We start from the raw sequence: 14,870 nt of genomic DNA on the forward strand, positions 1-14,870 counted from the left end.
ATTTGTGATAATACGCGCGACATATATTCACTTTCGCTTGACGTGTTAAATTTGATTGACTACCTATGTATTGAGTGGCGATAAGAGAAGGTGAATATCTGATTCTGTTAGCAACATCAAACACCTGGAGCATATTACAATGGCTCACAATCAGTATCGAGGGCTCGGCGTAGTCCCAAGTAGTGTCAATGTTAAAACATGTGGTATCATTGGTATTTTCCTATTCCAAGTTGCTTTGATTCTCTAATTTTGCAAAGGCTTGCCCATGCCTCCGTATGTGACCACCTTAATTGTTTGATATTCTGCGATTCCATATTTACTTCCTTCACGTCCAAATCCTGACTCCTTAACACCACCAAATGGCGATGCTACATCACTGATCAATCCAGTGTTGACACCAACCATTCCGAGTTCTAACTCTTCTGAGATCCTAGTGGCTCTCTCAACATCTTTAGTGAAGAAATATCCTGCCAAGCCGACATCAGCAGAATTTGCAATTCGTACGACTTCCTCTTCAGTATCGAATTTAAGAAGACCTGCTACAGGTCCGAAAGTTTCCTCGTTTGCGATGTCCATATCTGTAGTAACGCCAGTGATGACAGTGGGCTGGAAAAAGTTTGCTCCAAGCTCGGGGATCTTCTGTCCACCTTGAATAACCTTTCCTCCTTTCTTCTCTGCATCTCGAACATGAGCTTCAACCTTGTCAACCGCGCGGCCGTGAATAACTGGTCCATGTGTAATTCCATCAGAGAAACCACCTCCAACCTTGAAGTCCTTGACCTTTGCTGCAAATTTCTCGGCGAAGGCGTCATAGATTCCAGATTGCACAAAAATTCTGTTAGCACAAACACAAGTTTGTCCAGAGGAACGGAATTTGCATGCAATAGCACCAGTTACTGCAAGGTCGAGGTCTGCATCATCAAATACAATGAATGGAGCATTTCCACCAAGCTCAAAAGATAGCTTCTTCAATGTCGAAGATGATTGCTTCATCAAAATCTTACCCACACCAGTAGATCCGGTGAAGGAAACTTTCTTGATGATTGGGGAAGTAGTGAGAAGCTCCCCAACAGCAGGGGTATTATCAAGAGAGCTGACAAAGTTTACTACACCCTTGGGAATTCCAGCCCGGTGTGCAAGTTCGGCAAGAGCGAGAGAGGTGAAAGGTGTTTCCCCGGGAGACTTTGCAACAACTGTGCAACCAGCTGCCAATGCAGGGGCGATCTTTCTCGTTATCATAGCAGCTGGGAAATTCCATCTAGACAGAATTAGCATTGTGCAATCATCGGAGTGCAGGATAAACGTACGGGGTGATAAGTCCAACGACACCAACAGGCTCCTTCAAGGTAATGACTCTATTTCCAGGAGTCGATGATGGAATAACGTCTCCATAGTTTCTGGGAGCCTCTTCGCTGAACCATTCCAAGAAGTTGGCTGCGTATGTTGTCTCTCCTTTTGCATCCGCCAATGGCTTTCCATTCTCCCATGTTATGAGCCTAGCAAGATCCTCACTGTTCTCAATCTGTATAACATTAATCAACAATCATCCTGTATGTTGCTTTCCATTGTTTGTTCTTCTAGCATACCATCAAATCGTACCACTTTCGTAATAGCTTGGCTCTTTCTCTTCCGGTTGTAGTCTTAAATGAAGGGAATGCTGCGGCAGCGGCATCGATTGCCTTCTTCGTATCAGCTACATCAAACTCTGGGGCATTTCCGATCAATTTTCCAGTCGATGGATCTTCAGAGTGAATAGATTAGCATCTTTGCTCAGCATCGACTCTTAATGTATCTGCAAAACATACCATGAACGTCGAATGTCTTTCCGGAAGCTGCCTTGACCCATTCTCCATTGACGTACGCAACTCCGGTTTTGAAGAGCGATGGGTCATTGAGTTTTGGGACTGTGTGCGACATATTGGAAGCCTTTCGTAAGTTTATTATTGGTAAAGTAGACGGTTGAAAACGTGAACGTGGTAGTATTCTTGCTGTTGATCTTATTATGTTGTTCATGTTGAGAGAGGGGGTGCCAAGCTGGGGGCTTTTATTATAACAATTCCAGATTCGAGCACTAACGTCACCATGGAATAACAGTTGGCTGTTGCTGACAATTGAGGCGTAGGAGAGACAAATATTGGTTTAGGGGAATAGAAAGAAAATCTTTATTAGACCCGATTGAAAATGCACCGGAATTGAAACAATTTGAGTAACTGGAGTTACGGAGAGCTTAATGGAATCATGGAGCTCACGATAGGGCGTTCGTTTATCGGATTTATCGTGAGATGAGTGAAACTTTGATAAGCTTCGCCGCGGGGCTGTTACTAAACCTAACTCAGGTGATAGCACATTCAATATTTGTAATTGGGAAAGTTGTACATTGTCATCAAAACGAGTCAAAACAGGCGAGAGACAAAGGTGTGAAGAGGGTAGAATACATTTTTACATAATTGTATCATCCAGTACGTATATGATTATATTCTGAATTATATAACGATACATACAAAGATATAATCAGATATCGTCTGAAAAGATATCAGTGTTCTCTCAAGATCTAAAGGAGGGCTAGGGCTAGATATATCGATTCATCCATCCGACTGCTAATCGTAGGTCTACGATTCCCTTGTTATTCATTAGGATTGGTGGAAAGAGAGGGAGGGAGTAACTATGAATGACATGGACTCTACACCGAGAATACTACCTCGGTGCCCCTATTATGTATATACGTAGTATGCATCATGCTATGTATATAGCACGTCAGCCAGCACCCCTAGACCTTGTTTGCGTATACTCGTTCCCCGACTTCCCCGCGTCGGCAATTATTGGGCAATCAAGACGAACAACGTCAACGTCAAACTCAATTCAATTGATATGCAAGTAGCAATTTATCTAGCTTCGTTCGTCAGAGGTACTTCGATTTCCGGTATGATATACTGCGAGTACAACGTAGGATATGCACTTGCTATGCGTAGCAATGAGATATCGGGAAAGAACCAGAGATCTGCAATGTACGGACTGTGAATTGATTACTTAAACTTCGTTGACGTTCTCTCTTGTCATCCCTCTCTTCATCGAATATACTATTAGTTGTTCTCTTTTACCACTTGATGTTTCGGAGATAGAACATCACTAGATCCTTAGTACTTACAAAATGGCCCGCATCACTGGAGTCATCCTTCTAAGCCTTGTGCAAGCAATTCATGCTCAAAGTAGCTTCACTGTTGCAAGGACCGCCCCAGCAAACGCCGGTACCCCACTTCCGGCCTTCATAAGCTACTCTATCGAGTTTTGTTTCTTCCCGGATTACGCTGGTACGTTAGAGGCTCAAAGACACATTGCTTGGCTCATATGCTCACATATTCAGGAAATAACTCGAGTCCCAATACCTTTTCAGAAAATTTGCTTAACAATCTTGGAAATTTTCAAGGTACTAAACCGCATATTCGGGTTGGGGGAAACACTCAGGATTATGCTCTTTACAATGCAAGTCTTCCATATGCTGTGAATGGTACTATCAATCCAGCAAAGGCTACAGACTATCCAACCACGGTTTATTTTGGCCCATCCTTTTTTGAGTCTTACAGTACTTGGCCGGATGTCAAATTTAGTCATGGATTCAATTTGGGTCTGGGTGCGAATAATTCTGCTGGATGGCAAACTCTACTAGACACAATCCCCTTGGCATGCAAAGCTTTAGAGGGCGGGAAGCTTCTCATGTGGGAATATGGAAATGAACCAGATTTATTTTCCACCTCTGCACAAGGGCCAGTTCGACCTCCTACCTGGAATGAATCAACATACGTAAGGCAGTGGTTGAATGGCAGTCGACAGATCAAGGAAGGCGTGGCAGCAGCTTGTCCTGACTTGGCCTCCTATGGATTCTTAGCACCCTCTTTTGCTGGTGTTGAAAATCATCTCGATCCTGTCACCACGTGGAACGATGGATTAGATGTGGATAAAGACATTGAATTGATATCATCACACAAGTATGGTCCCATTCACGATATTACATTTCGAATACTAACAGAACCATCAAAGTTATATTGGTGGTGCGACGCAACCAGGTGTAACACTTCAAGGAACCCTGATGAATCACACATCAACTGTAGTGTCTGTGGCCCGACAGCTGAACGTATCTAATATTCTCGCTTCATCTGACGTACCCTTCATCCTCGGAGAGACTAATTCTCTTTACAACGAAGGCGCGCCAGGGTTGTCAAATGCATATGGTGCTGCTCTAGTACGTCCTTTCTGTGGTCGATCTTCATCTCATCATATTAACTTCTATATAGTGGAACTTGGACTTTGCTCTATACGGTGCAAGTAAGAGCATTCGTCGCATCCAGTATGTACTTCCTAGCAATCAATTTTCACGAATCTCATATTAAACTTTCATCCAGTTTCCACACGGGACTCTCATTCCGCTACCAGGCTTGGCAACCCCAGGACACGGATGTTGTCCCAAAGGGTACCAAGCCACCATACTACGGTAACATTGCCGCTGCTGCCTTCCTATCCAATCTTACCGCTGCCACCACAACCATAGCCGAAATCCCACTCTCAAACGCACTGGAATCGGCTTATGCTGCATATGTCAATGGTGCCCTCAAGCGCATCATAATTATCAACATGCATCAATACAACTATACTGTAAACGGAACCTCTACAGTTCTAAATCCAGTCCCGCGTCCAATCAGAAATTACACAATCACAATCCCAGCCAATACCACAGCCGGACCCTCGGGTCACCATGCACCAGCTGCGCTGCCAAAGTTAGCAAAATTGAGAGCCCTTCATGCAAATGGCAGTGATGCAATAACCGGTATCACGTACGATGGATATTCCTACAATTATGAACTCGATAACGGTAAACCTGTACGATTGCACAATGTGACGGTTGGACATACGGTTAAGATCGTGGACAGGAAAATCACCGTACCAGTTGAAGATTCGGGGGCGGTAACGGTTGATTTTGGAGCATAGTGTGTGATTATGATTCTCGATAATGTATACGAGGGCATGTATAAATTAAACCGCCTAGCTAGTTTCTTCCTATTTTGCAATTGAAATGTACGAAAATGAAGCCTTTATGGACCTCATCTCCTTATATTCGTTGAGGCGATATGAGACTTTTCCAGATGTTCAAAATATGTAAAGAGACCAGCAGTTTCTCTGCTTCCCCCCCCCCCCCCCCCCCTGGGAAAATGCTAATGCTGAAAATCTCGTTCTTTGTGATCAGGCGAAATTTGCTATTGATCGTTGTTGCTAATGAATCAGTAAAGACCTTCATGGCTATGATCTGGGAATCATCCATTTTCTTGTGCTTTTGTTTGAACAACTATATTTTAACCCCACTTGCCGATACATCTCTCCTCTTCTTCGCCTCTAGAACATTCGAGCAATGCAACTCAGGGCTGTATACGACAGAAAGATCGGATGTATTATAAAGACACTTGATTGTCATGCAGGAAATTGTTCAACTACAAAAGACCCAAAATCGAACTAAATGATTCTTTGTTTTGACGGGTTGGAAGCCTTGAGATGGCTCTTTGCATCGTTGACTTATCGACAAGCTATACCGTGCCATTTCATACGATAAAGTCGGAGATCACATCTGAACCGTTTGACTTGAATCCCAGCAATCATTTTGGGAAACCGTCTCTGCTTCTTAGGACTAGGGATTATAGCCAACAAGCTACAGCTCCGAGATACGGCAATGTTGACGGGTTGTCAGAATTCGTACGGTCGTCGCTCCATATATTAGCCCCCGCTTGAACCCAGCCAGCTCTAGGAATAACATCATCGCTTTTCATCGACATGCTCAATCTTATAAGACCGCACCAATCATCTCGCAAAAGTCTATGCGACATCTTTCCCTTTTCCACACATAAAAGATCTTCAACACCACCAAGTATCGAGAAAGAATCGCCATCGGTACAACCAAGTATGTCTTCAGACTCGTCCAGAAAGAGCTCTATGAGTCATTGGTCGAGTATAGAACGTCAAAGACAACGACAGTTGTCTTTTCAAGAAGAAAGAACACCCTACATGACAGCCTCAATTTCAAGTCCGACAAACTTCTCAGGACCGGCTATCCAGGTGCAAGCTGATCGATTACGAACCCAAGCACACAGCACCCCCTCGATGGACTTTGGCCCCTACGAAGATAGTAACGTTAAAGACCGTAGAAAGCTTCCTTTCGAAGTTCAGTGGAGCATATCTTTCCGAATGTTCAGAACACTTGAGAATGCCATATTCGATTTCACAAAGAAGTGGGCACCTAACGCTCTGGCGATGAACGACTTCATTTCGGGGAAGAAGGTAGAGCTCAATTTCTGGGAGCGATTCCTAGCAACACCTATCGTTAACCCGATCGCATTCGAGAACCAGGGCAGTATCCCGCGATTTCATCAACTGCTGGATAGATTGAAAGAGATCCGACACACTTTTGTTCACAGAAAGGAGCCACCAGTTCTTTACCTTGAGCGCATGCTTGCAGGTGGCATAGAATTAACCACGATGATCGGAGATGAGACCCGTGCACACAAACTGGATCAGATATATCAAATGGTTCACTATATGGCTAGCCTTCTGAGGGATCAGATATCGAATGAGACAAAGACAATACTCGAGGACCGACTTCAGGCTGGTAGACAGGCGCAGGACATGTCTATTGACTGGCTAGAGACCAATAGGCTCAAGAAAGAGGAAATCGAAATCAAGAGAGATTTAATTCATGACACGGCGGGCTTTGAAGCGTTGTATGCCAATACATTGCAAGCTTTGGAGGAGATGATGCAACCTCTGACAGATACTCTTACTGACGACTAATTTCATAATCCGAGATTGTTGTGCTAAGTCGAGTGATATTACTAGTATCTTTAGCTAAGCCTGAAGCTCGAAGTCTTCGTCTTCTCCGACGTTCTATCGCGTGTCGGATGGTACGGAGATGATTGGTATCTGTCAGTATTCTGAGACAGTAGAACCTTAATTTGGACCCCAATTTTGTGAGTCTTTCTCTTGGTTAGTGTAATGGATTGATTTATTCCATTTTGACAGGTGTTTCAAGAAATCCCTCCTTTCACTTTCTTTGAAGGGAATGTGGGAGTCATGCATAACAAATGAGGGTTTTGCAACGCTCAGAAGATGGCAGAGTGATAAATCCACAATACACGCAATACTCCCGTTTCATTAACTTTGTTTTATGATGCATACAAATTGACTCGTGAACTCGTGTACATGTAAATGCACTTCTCCGCAATTTATAATTATAACATATTAATGCTTGACAAACTATTGACCATCTGCCATCGGCTTTGGATACGTATCTAAAAGTGCGAGTTCTGAGTAATTGATACTGGAAAATGTATGTATGAGCAAGAAAAGTGTAGAATTGTGAGATCAAGATGAGCCTGCAACCATCTAAGTTGTCCACGTTGTTGGTACTAGTAAGGTAGTTGGATCAGGTGCAAGATCCATGGCTTCCTTAGTGGATATATTAGTAATTTCTCATTTGAGCCGGTGGTAAACGGAGAACAAGGTTTCAGGGTCGGTGAGGGAAGCACGGTTTCGTTGTTGATGCAAGGTACGTACCTACATGATACATGCTAACTCGGCCCCAGATTTTGGATGTGAGGGCTGACATATTGTCAACTAATTGGAATATGAGAACGAGAGCACCTTTTTATCATTAGGCTCTTTTCCTATCGCCATGCAGTGGAAACGAGGGATGACTAGAAGATATTGTCTGTCAGCACTGTAAAGTAACTAACTCATGGTAAGTCTCGCTATGATATCAATGTGTACGGAGTGACGAAATACATATAAAAATGACTCAATGCGGGATTTGAAAACTCTGTAAAGAGAAAAAAGGGGCAAGGAAGATGATCAACAACAAGGAAAGGAAACGTTCCGTCTGGGGGTGTGATGTTATCTAAGCCATCCAGGTAGATTTAGTCTCATCCCAAATAGTACGGGATTTGGTAACAAAAAAGGTGTATTTTTGGTATTAATTTATAATGCCCAGGTGGTTTAAAGAGCAAGACGGACTCAAGGGGTCTCGGAAGTCTTTGTTAATGGAATAAAAATCACGTGCATTGGAAACATTTATCATTCTAGGTGCGGGATGCCAAGACGCTAACCCCGCCTTTTTATAAATCGTGCTTTCTCTTTTAACCTTTTCTGGGGAAATCACCAATCGCTTTAACTCGTGATTTCTTTGGCTTCCAAGGAAAGAGGAACCAATTATTAATTTCATATTGCCTCATGATGTCGTCTTAATACGTTTTTCCTCTTTGTTGATATACATTTACGTAACAATGAAACGAATACGTGTTGGCGGTGAAAAGTATTGGATAACTTCTTGAGCTGTGCTTTGAGCTCTGACGATGGAAAGAGAGTCATGGGAGGTGATTTCGCAATTTCCCCAGTGTTTGGTATGCAAATTCTTCATGCATTGAGTAAGATTTTGTCTGACTTGGGCGGGCCAGATGTTCCTCACAAACGGTTGAGAGGGTATAAGAGTCTCACGATAGCCTCACAACAAAAGGATGGATTTGAGAGTGGCGAGAAAGTCAAAAGAAATACTTTTACAAACCGTACAAAATTGTCATTGCAATATCTGGACCTCGGCGTATTGTTGACGATACAAATCTTAAGATATAAAAACCTCAAACACATAGCCTAGCATCTCAAACATTTCAACACTTCAGAACTTCACTAGAACACAATGTCTCGCTTTTCACTGCAAAACAACTCGAACAGGAGGAAAGCATATGAAGCTGGACAATCTCCATTAGAGTTACTTCCACCTGAGCTTCTTCAAAAGATTCTTGAAAATCTAGAATTGAAATATGATCACAGAGAAGGAGGTTCAAGCAATGGTAAGACTTCACTCAATATCTGCAATGAAATTCAATAGCCATGAATGATATTGATACTTCTTAGATTCCGGTGACATCAATTGCCCCCACCTGGAGAGACCTACTTTATTTTCATGTCTTCGTGTATCAAGAGCCATTTATATGAATGCACTTTTCATTACATATCGAAGTGTTACAGTTACTCACATGTCCGCCTTTAATCATATACTTGCTCAACTTACCGAAAATCCCATCTTGGGTAGAACCATTCGACGTCTTGATTTCTCCGAACTGAAAACCACACGCCCAATGAGAGAGTTTTCCAATTACCTTTACGGAATAGTTTCACTCGCTCCACACCTTCGAGAATTCCGAATCCCGAAGGATACCAACCTAAATGGTTTCTTAAGCGAGTCCTTACTTCGACTACTTTTTGTTGGGTTACCTCATTTGAAGACGTTAGACTTAGGTAATTGCACATCATCAACACTGGATTGCATACCTAGCATACTTGATAGTATGCCAGCATCTGTTTCACTTCCGATCAAATCATTATCCTTGGAGAATTGTAAAGCTCTACCAGCTTCGTCCTTCGACTCCTTATTTTCACGGCTTGGCCCGATACAGTCGATGACGTTATCACACACTCATATCACGACAGAAGCTTTACAACTTCTTCCTCCTACGGCCAAAATATCACATTTAGCTCTCAATCATTGCCCCTTCCTTGAAGATGTCTCTCTGATTGACTTTATCACCTCACATCCGTCTGTGAAGAATACATTGGAATACCTCGATGCCTCTGCTGACCTTACGGTTGGTGAAGAGATAAGCGAAAAGGACACAGAACGTCTACTGAAATATGCACCAAGGTCAATCAAAACTCTCAAGCTAAGAGGATGGAAGATGGACTCAGCATGTGTCGCCCAGTTAAAGGCGTTGAATCAAACAGTAGAAGAGTTGAGCATAGGCACCGGCCTCCGCATGCGCGATCTCGAATCTATATTTCTAGATACTGAAGACAGCGAATCACGAAACGAAGAAGAGGGAACCGATTCATCAGAGATCGACTCAAAGTATACAACTGTTCTCGAGCCAATGGAACGTGCGATAGCCATCACCAAGTTACGACGAAGGATTTTCAGCACCCCCTTACCTACTTTCACCGGTGTCAAACACAGCTTAAGATATCTTGATATTAGAGGAATGACATTGGCAGAACAGAGCAAGATTCGATCTTCAATCTTGCTAGGCAAGCAATCAGTGGCATTGAATGTGATTGCTGTGAACGATAGATTAATGGATAGAGAAGGGACGTTGAAGGAAATTTGCGCGAGTGTGGGATGGACGGTAAAGAGAGATGGGAGAAGATGTCTCTTGGTTAGACGAAAATTTTAATGTGCTTTCAGGAAAAGTTTTGGAGAAGGTCTGGCCTTCACGATCAGCATGGATTGGTGTTTTGGGAGCATGGTGTGCGGCGTTTAAAAAGCTCAAAAGTATTTGACCTTGGATTGATACTATAGTAATATATGTCTTAATTTTTAATCAATATCAATCGCTTTCGATTTTCAATATCGTTTTATTCGATGCCATATATCAAGGCTGAGCAAAACTTGTCCTTCCTTTGATTCTTCCTTTTCGATACAAGTTCGCTAAGATCGTCAACTCAGCCGCCATTCTTTCTTTTCTTAAGTGAAATCTTAAATCCGCCGGCATTACATCTTCCATCTCGGCATAAACCACACAGGACCTAAATTTGGAGATACAAGGCTTAGTGCGCAGTGTATCTGTACGAATTCCGATTTTGTCTGCCATCACGTGAATATCTCGTGCTTCCTCTTCTTCCTTCTTTTCACGCAAAATGATGTTTACGTCAAAACCCCTTCATTTTCATGTCTAGCCGAAATTATTGTACCACAGTTCGCTGACCAAAAAGCAAATTGTAGAATATTAATCTCCTGCTACTCTTCTCAATTGGCAATTGTAGTCTAACAATTCGACCTCAAATTTCCATTGATGCCTTGCACTCCCCAATATACATACCTCCCAAAGTGACATCTGCGTATCAAAACAAATTAAGCACTCGGGTGAGTCGGGTCATCGGCAAGAGGCAGTGCTAGCTGCGGCTGCCCCCGAGTGTTCTAATAACCATAAATCCAAGACCCAATATTATTTTCGCCCCCATATCTTATCTCTCAATTTTCTCATGTATCGTATCCATCATACCACATATGCCATCCAGAAAAAGGATTGAAACGCGCCTTACGGGTTTCTTAGTCCGTTTCATATTCATGCCAATTGCACACGTAGCAAATATCGAAATACAACTGTGGTTGTGGTGATGGTTCTCGTATCTTGACGGTTTTGTACAGCGTGTTTAGTGTTAGGTAACCTTAAAAAGTGTTGCTATTTTTAGAAATACACGAGCTGATGGGGTGGTAGTGGGGAGGATGACCAGGAACTGATACGAGATGAAGTGCAATGTTAAACTAATTGAAGGATGGGATTTGGAAATTCGCACGATCGATAAAAGCTACGCGAGAAATGAATGATGTGTGATGTATGTAGGTAAGCTCAGGGATATATATAGAGGATAGCTCGCGAAGAACGAGGTGTAATGAGGTAAATATTGTTCGCATCATGCACCCGAGATATCCATCACTCTTGCCGCAGGACCATATCAAATGAAGTTGCACCAGTAGTCGAATTCGAAAATCGCAAATATGAGTATCAGCAACGAGGAAGAAATCCTAGTCACCAGTCGCAATAAAGCGCCGTCGATCATCAATGTCACTTCGCACAACGAGCGAGTATTCGCTCAATTACCCGATATGATACAGGAAGCTCTCGTTTCTACAGAATGTAAGTTGTATTTCTCGTTTTTCGAGATTCGAGAACTCACTGACAGCTTTTGTATAGTTTCAGCGCCCAATTTAAAAATCAGTCGTGTACACAATGCGCGAACTATAGATTCGGGCTTCATGACACAACCAATGTTCTACATCACACCCAGCAATGAATCGAGTATCAGCATGCCGGATCTGACCCTCACAGACGAGAAAATCCTTTCGAAATTCGGCACCGAACTTACCGCCAATTTTGCGGATATAAAAGCTCACGGCTCGGCTGCCTTTTTCCAGAAAGAAAATCTGAGTGACGGCGCGACATATTCTCTCTGTGCGTGTGCGACGGGTTATATATGGGTATATGTATCCCCTAGCAGTATTGCTGACGATCTTGAGGCTGCTGATGAAGGATGGGACGAATTTTCACGTCTGGAGATACAGATTGGAACGTTTGCGCTGCGGAAGAAGGCAATTACTACGATTGAGATACCATGTCATTATCGCACTGGGAAAGTAGTTGCACATATGAATGGAGATTTATCATTACTGTGTGCGACGGTACTGGCGAAGTATTTAAGATTTAGAATGATGGGATGTCAGTATGAATATGCGACTGAGAGTGCGATCAAGGAAACGAGGAAACAATTGGCGCATCTGAGGATTGTGGATCCCGGGATTTTTAGGGGGTTGGAAAGGATGTTGAGGGAGATTTGTACGAATGCTCCAATGCCGCCAACGAGTGTAGTGAGTCTTATTTCAAGGAGTATGATTAGGGGACGGTGGGAGGTTTGGGGGAATAGGAAGGTTTTGAGGAGGAAATATTCACTGCCTGGACGGGTCATGCAAAGTTTTAAGAAGGGGGATGCTGATCCTATTGATTTGTTGAGTGAGAGCTATACGTTTCTGAGATTGGAGAAGAAGAAAAGTAGCATTGGTGGTGTAAGGGAATCATAGTCGCCTCTGCATGCGAAAAGCGGGTTTGCGGGTTTTAAGAGACGGGAACCATTATGCGATCAATGTTTGGTGCTGCATGGGATGTTAGTACCGGATACATGGGCGTATTATCAATGAATAACGAATAATGAATACTGAATATCATAAACTTACCCCATCCAGAATTGTACGACTGAAATTGAATGACGTTTGTAGTCCCACTCTTTAAAGCCGTAGTTAAGACGCTTGTGCCCGGTGTATTGCCATCCGTTGTCGGTAAGAATGCAAGAATATTGCTGACTCCATTGACCACAACATTTGCATAGCGTTGTACCGAATCACCATTTGTATGATGAATTCGAATCGAGGTGGTAGTTGCTACAGAACTGCTCACTCCATTCATAGTCAATGTGCCTCCAGGACTGGGCCCGCCAATATATCCTACTTGGATGCCACCTGAACATCCGGAACATGTGAGGGTAATAGCACCATTAGCGAGAGTATTTGTGCTAGCCTCAGCCTCTGGAGTTGTCTCGGTAGGACCGGCAGTCCATGTTCCTGCTGTTGGGTTGATGCTCCAATTCACTTGGTTACTCTGTTTACGTTAGCTTCTGGTATTTTTGTCGGTATCTTATTACTTGCCATAGTTGCCTTCGTTCCGGATATTGTTATAGGTAACCAGACGTAAGTAGAAGTCATGAGGTTGGATGAATGCCATCGATCTCCCATATACCTGTATTTAGTTAGCACAGAGTTTTCTAGTAGTGAAGGTCCAATTTTCAAGGTCAAGGACGAATGAAAGATATAATTACATGACAACCCCCCTTAATACTGACCACAGCAGCGGTCTGACTGCTATAGGTGTTTGATCCAACTGTTGCAAAATTGGCCCAGGCAGACCAAGGCCCCGACAGATTTGTCGCTGTGGCGTAAACATTGTCGTTCGGATCTAATAGGCACGAGCTCAGTTATTAATCATTTGGAGAGATTGTATCTTATACCGAGATTGGAACAATCATCCTCAGGGAGACGGCGAAAAGAATAAAGGCATGCATACTCCAACCAGATAAGTGACTAGCAAACATAAAATAAGTGCTGCCACTTTTATATATGGCAGGAGCTTCGTAATCGGCAAATGTATAAACAGCCGAGACGACTGATGTATAATCGGCTGAGAGTTTGTCAATTCGTAGACCGTTTACACGCTACAAGATAGTCAGAGCTGGTTTTGAATGAGAGATAACAGGTGGGAAAGGATGTTACATCTTCAGTCAATAGGTACCCTGTCCCATCGGTATCTAGCTTCTCGTTAACCATAGAAAGGGCGGGAAATATCATATCCACATACCTTTAAAAACATTGAGATCTCTGCTTTGGTAGCCCAATGGTTGACTTGCTCCTCTATTGCATTCCTCATCAGTCTCGTTTTCAATCGAGTGCACCTTGAAGGTCATCATTTCCGCCACTGTCAAATTCGTCAACTCACAAGTATGTATAAGTTCCACAAACACTGCTGCTAGTTGCAACGCCAGCCCTTGCTTCGCCATAACTCGAATCATCGATATGCATCCACATAACATATTTAGCAGTTGCAGCATTGTACATTATGTGTGGACGCTCGACAACTCGATTGGGCCCCAGATCTCCAGATGATTGCACTGTAAGAAGATAGGAATTGAATTTCCAATTCACAAGATCTGTGCTTGAGTAGCAGTTGATTGATTGGAAAGCACTTCCATTTAACTTGTTCTCTCCGGCCCAATAGCTACGATCGATACTAATTAGTTTGGAATAAATACTGGAAGCCTAGTTACTGACTAGGTCGATCCGACTTGGATTATTCCACCTCCATGAGCTTGAATATGCTGGTTAAGACCAGAAGCTGTCCATGTTGCACCTGATATCTGAAAATCTGTAAGCCATTGCGTTGAATACACCTAGGAGCGATACTTACGATCTGGAGAGAAGCCGATACGTAACTGCTCCAAAAGGGAAGTAGCAAAAATACACCGAACAACATTTTAACTATTTGCGCCCAAAGTATGTAGTGTATTGGTGACTAGATACTGACATTCGGACACGGATTAAGACCACCTCATATATATACACCATTTTATGCTCCAAAGTCGGAGAAGGTGCCGAATCCAAGGTTGGATCTTGAGACTATCTGCTAGTTCCCCAATTGAATAAAGCTTGTACTCCGGCATGATCACCGGCAGCAGTATCTGCATTG

General features: G+C 43.0%; 6 protein-coding genes across 6 annotated transcripts; 4 read left to right on the forward strand and 2 right to left on the reverse strand.

Moving 5' to 3' along the window:
* Positions 1 to 146: 146 nt before the first annotated feature.
* Positions 147 to 2,333, reverse strand: EAF02_004341 (uncharacterized protein). The gene is made up of 4 exons (XM_038900389.1): positions 1,806 to 2,333; positions 1,587 to 1,741; positions 1,308 to 1,522; positions 147 to 1,258 (listed from the first exon to the last, which is right to left on the reverse strand). The coding sequence occupies exons 1-4, from the start codon at positions 2,011 to 2,013 to the stop codon at positions 244 to 246; spliced, it is 1,593 nt and encodes a 530-aa protein (XP_038760096.1). The 5' UTR covers positions 2,014 to 2,333; the 3' UTR covers positions 147 to 243.
* An 815-nt stretch (positions 2,334 to 3,148) lies between these two features.
* Positions 3,149 to 4,980, forward strand: EAF02_004342 (uncharacterized protein; the record flags this gene model as incomplete). Its single annotated transcript, XM_038900390.1, has 5 exons — positions 3,149 to 3,308; positions 3,362 to 3,983; positions 4,036 to 4,237; positions 4,290 to 4,342; positions 4,398 to 4,980. 5 exons carry the CDS (start codon positions 3,149 to 3,151, stop codon positions 4,978 to 4,980), a joined length of 1,620 nt encoding a protein of 539 aa, XP_038760097.1.
* A 963-nt stretch (positions 4,981 to 5,943) lies between these two features.
* On the forward strand, positions 5,944 to 6,828 carry EAF02_004343 (uncharacterized protein; the record flags this gene model as incomplete). Its single annotated transcript, XM_038900391.1, has 1 exon — positions 5,944 to 6,828. One exon carries the CDS (start codon positions 5,944 to 5,946, stop codon positions 6,826 to 6,828), a length of 885 nt encoding a protein of 294 aa, XP_038760098.1.
* A 1,669-nt stretch (positions 6,829 to 8,497) lies between these two features.
* EAF02_004344 (uncharacterized protein) lies at positions 8,498 to 10,431 on the forward strand. Its single transcript, XM_038900392.1, has 2 exons — positions 8,498 to 8,879; positions 8,944 to 10,431. Exons 1-2 carry the CDS (start codon positions 8,726 to 8,728, stop codon positions 10,254 to 10,256), a joined length of 1,467 nt encoding a protein of 488 aa, XP_038760099.1. The 5' UTR covers positions 8,498 to 8,725; the 3' UTR covers positions 10,257 to 10,431.
* A 1,150-nt stretch (positions 10,432 to 11,581) lies between these two features.
* On the forward strand, positions 11,582 to 12,658 carry EAF02_004345 (uncharacterized protein; the record flags this gene model as incomplete). The annotated part of the gene is made up of 2 exons (XM_038900393.1): positions 11,582 to 11,720; positions 11,778 to 12,658. 2 exons carry the CDS (start codon positions 11,582 to 11,584, stop codon positions 12,656 to 12,658), a joined length of 1,020 nt encoding a protein of 339 aa, XP_038760100.1.
* A 34-nt stretch (positions 12,659 to 12,692) lies between these two features.
* EAF02_004346 (uncharacterized protein) lies at positions 12,693 to 14,657 on the reverse strand (the record flags this gene model as incomplete). The annotated part of the gene is made up of 10 exons (XM_038900394.1): positions 12,693 to 12,730; positions 12,812 to 13,232; positions 13,280 to 13,370; positions 13,474 to 13,586; positions 13,687 to 13,842; positions 13,901 to 13,935; positions 13,986 to 14,038; positions 14,124 to 14,402; positions 14,456 to 14,541; positions 14,592 to 14,657. The coding sequence occupies 10 exons, from the start codon at positions 14,655 to 14,657 to the stop codon at positions 12,693 to 12,695; spliced, it is 1,338 nt and encodes a 445-aa protein (XP_038760101.1).
* Between the last annotated feature and the right edge of the window lie 213 nt (positions 14,658 to 14,870).

This window comes from Botrytis sinoallii, assembly GCF_014898435.1.
Source record: "Botrytis sinoallii strain Bc 23 chromosome Unknown BSIN_006, whole genome shotgun sequence".
Taxonomy (NCBI): domain Eukaryota; kingdom Fungi; phylum Ascomycota; class Leotiomycetes; order Helotiales; family Sclerotiniaceae; genus Botrytis; species Botrytis sinoallii.

Excerpts from the sequence above, each read along its gene's own strand:
- EAF02_004341 (XM_038900389.1), bottom strand. The coding sequence starts at position 2,013 with ATGAACAACATAATAAGATCAACAGCAAGAATACTACCACGTTCACGT. Across the intron at positions 1,742-1,805 it reads AAAGACATTCGACGTTCATG|ATCCATCGACTGGAAAATTG; the intron begins GTATGTTTTGCA and ends TTCACTCTGAAG. Across the intron at positions 1,523-1,586 it reads GAAAGTGGTACGATTTGATG|ATTGAGAACAGTGAGGATCT; the intron begins GTATGCTAGAAG and ends AATGTTATACAG.
- EAF02_004344 (XM_038900392.1), top strand. The coding sequence starts at position 8,726 with ATGTCTCGCTTTTCACTGCAAAACAACTCGAACAGGAGGAAAGCATAT. Across the intron at positions 8,880-8,943 it reads AGAAGGAGGTTCAAGCAATG|ATTCCGGTGACATCAATTGC; the intron begins GTAAGACTTCAC and ends GATACTTCTTAG.